A 13,448-nucleotide genomic window follows, 5' to 3' on the forward strand; every position below is an offset into this window, starting at 1 on the left:
AAATATTGTACAGGGCATATTACACAAGTTGTGTACCACTTTCCCCTGATTAAGTTAGATTCTCCATTCATGTCAGAAAGTTCTACTGAACATCAGAAAAAATATCCTGAATAAAGTGAAAGTAGGACTTTCACATTTCCATTCTACCCATCGAGCCTGTCTGTTCCTCACAGCTTGCAGTTGTTTCCCAATAGTTATGCAATATGTATGATCACACCTTTTTGGTGAAACACCCTGATTTTTAAAACCTTGAAGTGAGAGTACACGTGGATCTTATTTTTGATACATTATTTTTGTTGTCTAACCCTTTGAAGTGATTTACACCAGAGATTCTCCACCTTTTTACAGATTGACCCACAATGAAATGTTTTAATTTGCTCAGGACCTGTTGCATTACATTACACTTCCTGCAGTCAAAGAAGTAACTTTCACATGGAAAAGTCAATAATCCCCTTCTACTTTTACTGGGACACTGACATATTATTTGGCTTCATCAGTGACAATAATGTGGCTACACACTCACTCATATCAACAACTTGCATCTGGATTCCACTTCCTCATTAAATTTTTAGCAGTTTGATTACTTCATCCATGACACTCATTTGCCATTATCCCATAATCAATTTTACCTCCTGCTGGAACCAACAATATGAAAACTATTGATATACACAGCAACTAATAACCACCATTGGATATATGTACACAAGTGTGTACATATATCTGGTCCCACTGGTTGAATTATTATCTGTAGTGTCCACAAGTGTCTGTAGTTAATGTTTCAGAGGATTTGGCTTGATCTTGATGCAGAGTCCATTATTGGAAGCAATTTGCCTGTACATTTGAGAAATGTGAATTTCAGAAGCTTGTATTTTTTTACTATACCAGATGATGACATTGTGACTTCAGATCTCACTTGCTCTTTTTGAGCAAGAAAATCTACATGAACAAGACGCAATCTCAAATAAGGTGCTGCTACTTGCCCTCTTCAGGACATCATGTAGAATCCATTTAATGAAAAAAGTAAAATAAAATACAGAAAGGTGAGTTTGAAATATCCTAATGTTTAATGAAAGGGTGATGTACTGATCAGCAAGAAAGGGGTACAGTAAAACTACGAGGGAAAGGGCAAAGAGCTTGGATGTACTCAAAACATGTCTGTCCGCTTCAACCGCAACACGATTCAGTCCACAGGAACTGCTTCTATACCCTTGTGCACTAGCTTGGTGTGTATCAAGGAGGCAGGTGGAGGCGCGGGGGAGGAGGCGCAAGGGTACTATGGAGATAAGTGTGCTGTTGTTGTCACATACAAGTAAAGGAAATGGAAGGGAAAAAAACAATTCCTTTTAGTTTTAACTATATCCCTCTGATCAATCAAAGTTCAAAATGGAAGCGCCCCCCACGTGTGTGGAGCTGACCGCTGGGCCTGATCATGGCGTCCACTCTGCTTACTTCTGGGGGTGGATAGGTTCTGTTTTTTTGTTGTTTTTCCTTTTTTCTGTTGGTTCTTAAACCCTCTTCCGAGTGCGCTCATACCGCATAGAGTTCGTAGATCTTCTTGGCGCAATAGGCCAGCGCGGCCAGTGCTATCGTGTTATGGAGTCTCTTTCTGTGGATGTCATCCCTGCGTACCAATACCACGGGTGTGGAAGAGGTGAGCGTATGCAGGGGCAGCCGCGAGAGTTTTTGGCTGTCGTATTCCACCTGGTACTTGCAGCAGGGGTCAAACTGCCAGGAAATCCCGTAGAGGGCAGCGCAGGCCACGCTGAGGGCCCCGGCGGGCAACGCCACGTAGCGCGAGTATTCAGGTGGCAGCGAAAGCGGCGTCAGGAGGCAAGCGGCACCTGACAACACGGCCGTCTTGTGCAGGCAGTTGCCCACGGCGATCCAGCGGGCCGTTTCATCGCCGATGCGCGTGGGCTCGATCACAATGTATTTGTACTGGGCCTCCAGTGCCTGCTCCAGCTCGTACTCAAACTGGTCCTGCGCATTCTCCCCATTGTAGATCTCGTGCACGATGTAGCAGTCTGTCGCCGCCATCACTCCCCTGCACAGAAACAGAAAAATGGGCAGGAACAGTGAGAGAAAAGATATTAGATTAGAATAACAAGAATCATGACATCTAGCAGTGGGTTTGTTTCACCAAATCTCCACACCAACCTGCTCCTTTTTTGTGGGCAGTCCACCTGTGAATTTTTTTTTTTTTTTAAGTTTTTCTTTAGACAGGGTAAATGGAAAGCCTTTCAGACAGAGCAAGACTACAGTACAGAATGTGACACAGGTACAAAATACGGTACAAAATAAAGCAACTAGAAAATGGTGAGAGGAAATGTCATTGCTTAGCGTATATCTTCTCAAAACCTTTATGTTTTAGCCTACTAGCTGTAAAATGGTGTAAGTCAAAATTCATTCAAAATTCAGGAAACACAAATGTCTTATTCAAATTTGCCTTTTGAGGAGCATAAACTCTTTCATCATATATTATTACTTCATATACCACCCCCTGGATAGTTTGCATTGTATTACATCTGCTTCTACTGAAAAAAAGTGTTGCATCAATTAGCAGTGCAGGATTACATACATACTTTATTTCTACATATTTTTGCTAATCAAAATACAACGAAATTTCCATACCAACATTTGTCAGCCTCTGTTAAAATGATAAATTCTGTTGTTAAAAAGCTAAATTCAGTGTCTTCTAGTCTTGTTTGGCCTATCTGCAACTTTCAACTGAATCCATTAACCAAACTTTACAACAAACATTTGACAGCTGAATATGAGATGCGTGTGATGAACAAATGTTTATGTAGTTTGTGTATGTGTATGAATTCCCACAAGGTTTCCAGGGTTGATAAATACAATTTTCAAATTGTATCGAGTTTTGCTTGACCATATCCTGGACAATTTATTATTCAACGACTGGTAAAATACTGTTTCGAATATGTCTACCACTGTAATTTGAAAGATTTCTCTGCTTATCTTCAACTACTTATCTCAAATTATCTTCAAACATGTCAGGAACAGTTATGACTTCCAAATATCTTGATCAGTGGGAACAGTCTGAGGCCTTCAATGGATGGTGACAAGATGGCAAGCAACCCCAGTGTTACAAGTTTTCTGACTAGTCGGATCCCAAGCTTATTCAACTTTAGGACGGCGGGACATCGACTTAAGGAGAAAGGAGATAAGGCGGTCTGAGGGCGTGTTACTGGTTAATAGCGTTTAAAGTAACACAAGTTTGCCAAGTTGATTTAAGCGTTGGTTAGATAACGTTAGCTAGCTAGCTTGCATGGTAGAAAGTTGGGGGACTGGCCAGCTAAGTTCAATACCATTTTACTTTCATAACAGGCCAACAAACACAGCGGCTAGCTAAGCTAACACACGCGGGTGAGCCGCGGAATATCACGCAAATATTCGCATCAACGTACCATTAAACGCAACTTTCCAACAGTTAATGGCCAATGTTAATCAAAACATCACATGAGCTGCTAGCTAGTTTGCTCGCTAACGTTAGCTGTTCACGTTAGCCAGCTAACGTTAGCTAACCAATGGATAAATTCAGCCTTGTCGCCTTGGTATTTAACTCCAAAGCCCAAACGATATGCATATTCAGGACGTGGCACACAATGACATCGGGAAGTCAGACTACCATATTAAAAGAGCTTCGATAAATGGCAAAGATGTACAGTAACTGACCTCTCCCTGTTTACTGGGACACCGCGCCTCCTTCCCAGCGACGCCATGTTGGAGATACAACAGTGATTGCGGCTGACGTATTACGACACTGAGCATTTTGCGTAATGTAGTGTATTAATGTGCTAGGAACACCATTCAAGGGCAACTACGCACTACAATTCCCATGATGCCATTCATGCAGGGTATATGCCTCTTACGTAGTTTATTATAATGCATGTACAGAGAGAGGTCAGACTACATTTCATAAACCCAACAAAAATAAACGGAAGTACTTTCATTTACAGACATTAAGTAATCAAGTACATCAACACTGAACATCCGGAATGACCAATTGAACGCAAGGACAAAGCTATGGGGTACAGATTAGGACAAACCGTGTCATTTGTGCAAGTACATTGCATACATAACTCGGATACACAGCTCATGTAACATATCCAGTGTCCCTTTATCTCGTTTTTAGTATGAATTGTATTTTCCACGTAGACTCCCATGTACTCACCCATACTGTGCGCTGTTCAAACCTCTGGAGTTGTGTCTGTGTTTGTGTCTCGGTGCACTATGAGCTGCCGTCCGTGTGGTGTAACCTTAAGCTCTTTGGATCTAACTAATGGCTCCGTTCCAGATTGTCTCATCATTTAAAATGCAAATACCAGCAACAGCAAGTGTGACAACTTTACAATCCAGGGAGCTACACTACGCATGGATAACAGAATTTATTACTTGCTGCTGATGCATAGAATTCATCATCAAAACTTAATTTGTGTTATTCATACAAGCTCATAGGTAAGCTGTTGCATCATCGTGTCCCCATCACACACATCCCTACACATGTGAATATACTGAATATTGTCTATCTTGAAAACTGAGTTTGTGATTAAAAACTATTGAGGTGAGGACTGACTTTTGGAGGAATCTGCTTGCTCATCCCCCCTGAAGAGAACAGCGGCAATCCCAGTAAATCCCAAAATGTCATGTTTGGGTTTCTCATCATAAAGAGCTTAATTGAGTTACTGTAAATGCGATATGCTAGCTCATAAACAGAATACTCGAGTATCTGGCAAATAACCAGAATATTATGTGCATGTAATCAACTGTAATCATTACAGTATGTGTGCCTTTGAGTACCCACTCCACCCAAGTTGGAGCATTGTAAAAACCAGTGGCCCTGACTTCCACTGGAGAGGCCTAGGTGTATTGAGTGTTAGGAGCGTGGGGAAGAGTGGTGATCGCTCTCAGCAGAAGCTGTTGAGGAGACACATGGTCTTGGTCTTAATTAACTGGTATCATCTCCCAGAAAAGAGGTTTTTACAGCAGAGGGTTGCCCAGGTGCCATTGTTAATGTCAACCTTTCCTGCCCCTTTCTTTGCTCTGCTGTCATGCTGTTACCTGACGGAGGAGAGCTGGCGTTCAATTCCCTGCTGGGCAGTGGGGACAAGACACCGCAGCTTGTCCTTGGAATGGAAGGAGGCAGAACTAGAGCGATGCCAGATTTAAAAGGAGAATGCTTTATCACTGACCTATACATTGGCCCTGGATGCTTGTAGAAAAAACATCTGTTGGGTGTGCTTCATTAACCAGATGTTCTCATCCCATCTGAGTGTGTTGGTGACAGTCGTCCCCAGGACAACCTGAGTGTCTCAGCTGGGTTCAGAATTGAACTATCACTCTCCTGAGGGGAGATGATCAAGCGGGTTTCTTTGAAAGTCACTCCCCATCTCAACAGCTTGGAGAGTGTTCAGCTCCAAGTTGTTAACAGCACACCATAATGCAAGACGGATCTCCTCTCTCCTGGACTTGCCCTCATCTTTGTTGGTGATGAAGCCCGCCAGCATGGCCCAACATCAGCTGCAAACTTAAGTACACAGGTGGCAGGATGTGTAATGATTGTTATACAGGGTGTAGAGCACATATCCTTCAATTGCAGGGGTCCCCAAACGTTCTCATATCAAATGCATCCACATTAGACCATGGACCCCATTCAATAAGATTAAAGGTTTTGTCCTGTGGAACCCCATCTGAGAAGATTTTTGTTGTTAGATATGACTTGGTATTGAATTACAGTATATACTTGTACATACTGTAGGTGAGTTGATACCAATAGGGTGGAGAGTGAAAACTATGAGCAAAATAGTCTTTATACATATTCTTGTGCTAACTTCCAGGAAGTGAAACAGTGGTGAAATTTAACTACTGCTTATTTTTCTGGGGACCCGGTGGACCCCTGGGTGTCCCTGGACCCCACTTTGGGAACCACTGCTTACAGAGAGGGGGGTGTGAGAGGCAGGTTCCCATTTGCACAAAATAACTTCTGTCAGTGCGTCCAAGTTCAACCAGCAGTTCCAGCATGATGGTGTTTACATGTAGCTAAAGTCAAGAGGATCCTGTGGCTCCAAAAATCCCGTTCATATTCATGTGTAATTCATGTGGCCTTAGCAGCCCTTTGAATGTGAACACACCCATCTTTTTAGTTTTATCTCACTGTATAAAACCTATTCTGACCTCCTGAAGGTGCAAGGCTTGTCTATGTAGCTAGAGATAACTACAGTATGTCTTATCCATCTATCTCAGCCATTTGCAGAAAAAGTATTTCCATCTCATCCCCAAAATGGCCAAATTTCACTACAGCGTCTCAATCAAAGCTTATTGATGTGAAATCACTGCTTCAGGTTTCCTACATTTTGTCAATACATTTGTCAATTTTCCAGTGGTGAAAAAATAGCTCAAAACTGACTTAAATGTAGCGGCCCAATACTTTGTAAGCAAGATATGGCACATAATTGGAGCTTGGAAATAGCTCTGATATTCCTTTAAATAGGTGCGATTCATGTGTTTATTGAAAGAGAAGATTAATACATAGTTTTGAATTGCCTCTCTTATGTGGTACGTGTTTCCATCCTGCACACATTGAGATGTATTGTGCCAACTGTGTCTATGTGCATGTGTTTGAAGTGTTTTCACCCATCAAGATATTTTCGGAACAAATGAAACAATGAAACAAATACCAGAGTCCTCAATAGGGAACTGAGATAAAATTAAACCATACCTTGCCCAGTCTGTAGTCACTACATGCCTATTCTGGTACCTTGAGATCTGAATTCAAACACAGTATGAATGCTGTAAATACTACCATAAACATAGTATCAACACAGCCAGTACAACAAAATTACATTAATAGACTGCCAACGCAAAACAGATCTGACTATAAATGCTTTTTTTTTTTAGCCCACAACAGTAATAATTCTTGTTTGGCACAGTAATAATATCTCTGTAGAAACATGAGGGTGTGTCCCTGGGAACTGGCTGAAAATATTAACCACCGTTGCTCTGACGATGATCACTTCTGTATTTTTAAAACCTTTGGATGGAGAGATCCTCTCGATCAGATCCAATACAGAAAGCCATCACAGGCTGCTCAATAAGACCGGAGCAGGCAAGTATATGGTTAAATTCATATTCCTGTGAACACAATTCAACATAAATATTTATAAGTATTTTCAGAAAGTGACCATTGTGTAAACAGTCAACTAGTCATCACTAGTTGCCCCAGACTACGAAAAGTTTCTGTACAGAATCAAATCTTCTCTTTACAATCGGCTGTATTTAAGACTGAACTCAATATCCACATTGTGTCTTAGTCTGCCTTGCCATACATGCATACTATGACATGAATAACATTTAATGAGTATTCGAGTGAGTTATTTATTTAGAAAGACAACAAAAATGAAGAGAAACAAAATATTTTCAGTTACACAATAACATAACAAGGATGGTACATTTTGATGCATTTAGTGGAGCCAGCTGGTCTAAACTCTACAGGCGTTGCTGTGTCCTTTCAAGAAAACACACACACACACACACAGAAAAAGAGATAATGCCTTAGTGTATACCTTGCAATAGGTGTGTGCCAACCGAAGGAGTTTTAATTTTAATGAACGTAAAGTGGTTTTGTGTGACTGTTTTTGTGATGACCACTCGAGTCTGAAAGTAGATGGAGTCTGCTTTTGCATGTTGATGTCTGCCATGGGAGGAGTGTTGAGGAACCTGAGGTGTTATTCCTCTCAACAAGGAGATTGTCAAGGTCAAAAGCTCTTCAAGAGCCAACATAGGCAAGCCGTGTTAAACCATATTGCAAATAAAAAAATTCTCTTTATGATGACCTTTATCATTTTGACATCAGCGGACTAAAAATACCTTGAGGATGACAGGGAAAAAAACAACAGATGGAGGGAAGCAAAACTATCAATCTGTAAGTTCCACCCATCCGTTGTCATATTCCTGAAAGAAAGAAGAAAGTTTGCGCTTCCAGAGTTAGTTTGTGTTCTTTGGTTCTGAGTCAGGATCTGTTTCCACATCCATCTACATTTGATTCATCAATTTATAATGATTCCTGAAAATGGACAGTAGATTTCTGTTACTGGGACGAATGGAAGTGGATGGAGTGATACTGAAACCAAATTAACATACATTTTTGTTTTTAACAGCACATTTGGGAAAATAAATGCATAATGAACAAATGCCTTCAAAAGAACATGACAGAAAAAAATACCTCTGCTAACCACCGACTACATGCCTATCGCTCAAAGATACCAAAGACCTACCTCTCTTTCAGTTTTATTGGTAAGGCTAGATCCAAGTTCCAGTGCTGCATTAGCATTCACAACCGATTAAGCATTTCAGCCCGATAAAGCAGATTTTCTGAGAGAGGCGTGGAATGGAAGTTTAAAAATGAAACAAACCCAAAGGATATCAGAACAGTGTCAAAAAAAGAGAAGCAATCCTCAGTGAAGTGTCAGGGAAGCCATCACTGGCTCCATCCAAGACATTAGATACTCGTGTCATCCTCTGCCACTGCTCACTGCCAGCGAGTCCAAAAGAGGATAGAAATTTGCAACAAAAGATTTGACTCCCATCTGCTATCATTACATGTCTAACCCTTGCTTCTAGTCCATGTTAGGTATACATCCTTATAATTTTTGGCTGAGGTAACAGGCTTCAACTTTGGTTGGTGTGTTTGCTTTTGCTCCTAAAAGGTCGTGAGCAGCCAACTACAGTATAATGATTCGCTTCCTGTTTCTGGTGAGTCTGTATCCCGGTGTTTTGGACATCGGTGACTGGTCGCCCAAACATTCACCTCACGGAAGCCTTAACCGTGAGATCTGCTCCCTCTGGATTCACACAATGTCTTGTTTAACAATGCCTGGAAGGTCCTCTGTTGTAAATCAGCCTCTCACCCCGAAGCATGTGGCCTTATTTCTCTCCTGGGAGTCTCTTCCTGCACCTTCCATCCCTTCCCCTTCGGTGCCTGGTGGGGTCATTGATAAATGTGTTCAAAGTACTGAGGCTGAGGATTCTCTTTGACGTATTTCTGAATGTACCAGCAAGTCAAGTGAGCTTTCAGATCCTCTTCCACCACAAAATCCATGGCTGCCTGCCATCAGAAAATAAAAATAACGAGCATTTCACCAAACAACGAAACGCACAACATTTTATGTCAAACCTCTGGAGGTGCACCAGTCCTTGATTTTCACTTTTGAGTACTCATAAATCTATTCTGTACATTCAACATTCAACTACTTGAGGTGTGCTTGATTATGCTTGCTAGATATGTACATGTATATGAACAGCCTTAAAAGTGGTAACATCATTAGCAGCATCTAAATCAGGTACTTTTGACTAAAATAAAGTGGATTAACCTTTTACAGACAGTGTGATTGTGTTCACATGCACATACCACTTTTCCCTTTAACAAGAAAATGAACATTAAGGTATTAGATTTTTCAGGTCCGAAATGTAAGGAATTACCAAAAAGATCACTACAAACTATTTATTTTCATTTACACAATGTGTGTAAGCAAAGCATCACCTATATTAGAGTAATCACTGTAAAACAAACCGAACACTAAAATCTTTACCTTAGCCAGGTGCTTGGCAATGCCTCTCCCTCGGTAAGCGTCTGGAACTTCAGTGTGCTGCAAGTCCACCGTCTTCTTCCCAACATACTCGTACAGAAGAACGGCTCGATCATGAGATCCTGAGGGCAGACAGAAGCTGTAGCTCTCTGTTGTGTCAAGACATTGTCTCCACCCAGTTTCATACTGCATACATACAGTGACTTGACCCCTCCTCACTAGGGAACACTGACAATACTTAAAGACACAATAGATAACTTTCCACCAGCAGGTAAAACTTTAAAAAGTGGATTCCCAAAAATTGCTTGCTATGGAAAACACGTCCCTACACACAAAAATCTTGTAGCACACATTTTACAAAACCCATTCCTGATAAACTACAAAGTCAGGGCATTTAAAATTGAGTGTGTATTCTCAGTGTGCATTCAAGCATTTTGTGGCTTTGTGAGGTGAGTCAGTTGACTGTCGGTGGCGATTTGTCTCAACAGACACGTAACATGTATTCAACCAACTGTTAGTAGGCTTTAAGGGGCATCTCAAGTGCTGATCAACATATTTCATCAACTGAGTAACTGTTGACTATCAGCTAGGGGGAGAAACACATTCCTACATATGAAACTGTTTCATGAGTGAATTGCTTTACTGTCCTATGACCTTAACCAAGTTTTATGTGCGGAAACTTAACCCTAATCTTAACCGAAGTTGTTAACAGTCTACCAACAGTCTCTTAATAGTAAGTACTAGACAATTAACTGTTGACATAAATTACAGATAGTTTGTTGAACATTTGTTGATAGTCAACTGAAAATACCTAACTGCTGAAACAATTCTTGTTGACACTCAGCTGACACACTGTTGAGTATCTACTGATGCATTGAGTCAACAGTGGACTATCTAAATAAAGTGATACCCTAAGCTGTTCAATACAGACACATTCCAACTAAATTGATCAATTACTTAAAGCAAGGTGGCATGCTGGCTCAGCGTTTAGCACTGTGGCCTCACAGCAAGAAGGTCCTGGGTGCGAATCCTGGCCCTTTCTGTGTTGATGTGGGTTTTCTCACACAGTCCAAAGACATGCAAGTCAAGTGGACTGGATACTCTAAATTGCTCACAGGTGTGAATGTGAGTGATTGTTTATCTGTGTTAGTCCTGTAATGGACTGTCAAACTGTCCAGAGAGTTTCAGGTGTGCTGGGATATTACCTGGCTCCAGCCCCCGTAACCCTCAATAGGAATAAGTAAAGACAATGAATGAATGGGGCATATGTGGGCCAGCATGCAGCTGGTATATCTTAGAAAATTACACCTAGCCAGGTAGACAGTCAAGCCTTTGTACAAAAGGAATATGTAACTGGGTGGAGAGATAGTGTCTTCACTCTGTGAACAATGGCCCCATTACAACCCTTTGTTATAAGTAAACAAAAGTGCCTTGTAGCCTTGTCAGTTTAAAAGATACAAACTGGAATGCATTTCATCATCATGGGTATGTTCATATATAATTTGACTTGAAAATATAAACACACCTTTTACAGCCTAAAATATGTATTTTCTTTTGTTGTACCTGTACCAAAAGCTCAGACAAGTAAATTCAGAGTGAACAAGAATACATTGAATCTAATAAATTAAACTTTAATCAAGTACCTAATGAAAGAATTTGCACTGATTTGCAACAATGTGCAAAACCTGCATAACTGAAGTTGATAATTGACAAGAAGTCAGAAGCGGAAAATGAGGAGTGCACTGTTCAGGCTATAACATAATTATACATTCAAGCCCCCAAACAGAATATTTTAAGCTTTTCCAGCTCGGGGAGAGTATTATCTCTCCCAGTTTCCTAAGAAGGTTTTCAGGGGTCTGGTTCTCGTTTGTCTTGGAAGAATTATTCATATCAATTTCGCTGTATAAAGTCAAAGAAATTATGTGGTTAAGTGAATACTACTAAAGGTTGGATATTTGCTTGAAAGAAACGAAAAAAGTTATCGCCGTTCCAAACAGCGAGATACAATAAGTTAAGGAAGTCAGCAGCATTGTTGAAGTATAACTTCGGATCAATTCGTGATACGAAACATTATGAGAGTGACAGTTATCTAAGTAAGACTTGACATTCTGACTACATTAACTGAATAACGCTTCAGTGTCTGAAATGGCAGCTTGAGTTATCAATAAGGGCAGGACGACAAGGTTAGCAACGAAGAAAGCTAAACTAACGTTAGCTTGCTAGTGAGCTAACATTAGCCAGCTAGCGTGCTGATGTTTACATGTTGTTGAACTTACCGTTCAGTCTTATGACAAACTGCCGACGTTTTTTATCGTGTTCCACCTGGATTGGAGAGTTGTTAATTTCGAGGACATTTACTTGTGCTGCCTGTGCCATAATAGCCACCTAAAGTTGACGTTAACGTAGCTATGTTACTCTGCAACGTCGCTAGCCAGAAATGGCTCACATAGATTGATCAACACGGCCGAAGCAAAACACTCCATCCAGGGCAATCAGCTGTAAGGTCACGTGACGTTAAACCAATGGAAACTGCTGTTCATGTTTGGAGAGGATGAAGCAGGAAGCTCCAAAGAAGATGCACGTCTGGAAGAGAAGTTTTAGGGTAGGGTGAGACCTGTGAAGCTTTGTAGTTCTGTATGTTGTGTGGGGGCTTTAAGGTGCCAAGCTAATTATTGTAGACTACTTCAGTGGTAAATAATTATTGATCAGGTAGTAGATACATTTAAAAAACAATTTATGTCAATTCATTTTATATTTAATTGATACAATTGATAAAAGTGTTAATAAAAATGATTAAATGTGTCAATAATTATTTGTCATTATTCTGTCTTTAAGATATGAATAATTACTGAATTCATGAATGAATTTGTAAAATTATTTTTGAAAAGGAATTCAACATTTACTTTTTATTATTCAATTTACTAATGTATTTTCCTATTCCTTTTCCATCTCACAATTCATTTGTACTATACTGCTTTAGCATCCACAACTTGTGCTTGGGCCATACTATTATTAATTGATTCATTTTTCTACAGCTCTCATTGCAAGATCTGGTGTTGGACAAACATTTCTTTCTAGATGTAAAATTCATGGATAAGGTGAAGTAGGGTAGAAGCCAAAGGCAATAGCCTGTAGCCTTCTGGGCTTGCTTGCTTATTTATTTATTTATTTATTTATTTATTTATTTATTTATTTATTTATTTATTTAGTTAGTTAGTTATTTTTTGGTGAGTAAAAAGTCTTTTTCTGGGGCGTTCTGGTGGCTCAGTGGTCTAAGGTGCATACCACGTCACCTCAACATCCTGGGTTCAAATCCAGTCCAGGACCTTTGTGGCATGTCATTACCTTCTCTCTCCCAGTCTTTCCTGCCTCTCTTCACTTTCATCTGTCTCATAAAGGCAAAAAAGTAATTTTCTCTAAGGAGAAGTGATACACATGAGAGGCTGCTTTTGATTGGTCAGATGAAGTCACAGCAGGTCCTTGGCGACAGCTGTGCCTCTCTCCTCAGCAGAAGGAATTTACGGTCAGGAGCCAAACAATTCTCATTTGGATTTGAGCGCACTCCTTGCTAGGAGAGTTTTGTGTTGCTTTAAAATAAATAATGTGTCTGGATAGAAACTTAATGGACATGATTGTTGCTTTGTGTAATGTGAAAGGTTTTAGTGAAGACACTTGAGATAACAGTGTTAATGTATGAAACAATTCAAGACACTAGAGGGAGGAACGTCAAGTTCATTAAGCTTACTGGGTGTGATGAACTTGTTAAGCTGTTGTCTTAATCCTACAGAACTCTAATGGGGGGTGTCAACTCTATGAGATTAAGAGTGTGTGTGTGTGTGTGTGTGT

General features: G+C 40.3%; 2 protein-coding genes across 2 annotated transcripts; both read right to left on the bottom strand.

Moving 5' to 3' along the window:
- Nucleotides 1-356: 356 nt before the first annotated feature.
- tmem11 (transmembrane protein 11) lies at nt 357-3,756 on the bottom strand. Its single transcript, XM_071533354.1, has 2 exons — nt 3,694-3,756; nt 357-2,044 (listed from the first exon to the last, which is right to left on the bottom strand). The coding sequence occupies exons 1-2, from the start codon at nt 3,738-3,740 to the stop codon at nt 1,528-1,530; spliced, it is 564 nt and encodes a 187-aa protein (XP_071389455.1). The 5' UTR covers nt 3,741-3,756; the 3' UTR covers nt 357-1,527.
- Nucleotides 3,757-7,381: 3,625 nt separating this feature from the next.
- On the bottom strand, nt 7,382-12,053 carry natd1 (protein NATD1). Its single transcript, XM_071533356.1, has 3 exons — nt 11,879-12,053; nt 9,606-9,724; nt 7,382-9,121 (listed from the first exon to the last, which is right to left on the bottom strand). Exons 1-3 carry the CDS (start codon nt 11,976-11,978, stop codon nt 9,005-9,007), a joined length of 336 nt encoding a protein of 111 aa, XP_071389457.1. The 5' UTR covers nt 11,979-12,053; the 3' UTR covers nt 7,382-9,004.
- Between the last annotated feature and the right edge of the window lie 1,395 nt (nt 12,054-13,448).

This window comes from Centroberyx affinis, unplaced genomic scaffold (assembly GCF_046629955.1).
Source record: "Centroberyx affinis isolate AG114_WGS23_722 - 3 ecotype Tasmania unplaced genomic scaffold, CSIRO-AGI_Caff_v1 ptg002360l_1, whole genome shotgun sequence".
Lineage (NCBI taxonomy): Eukaryota > Metazoa > Chordata > Actinopteri > Beryciformes > Berycidae > Centroberyx > Centroberyx affinis.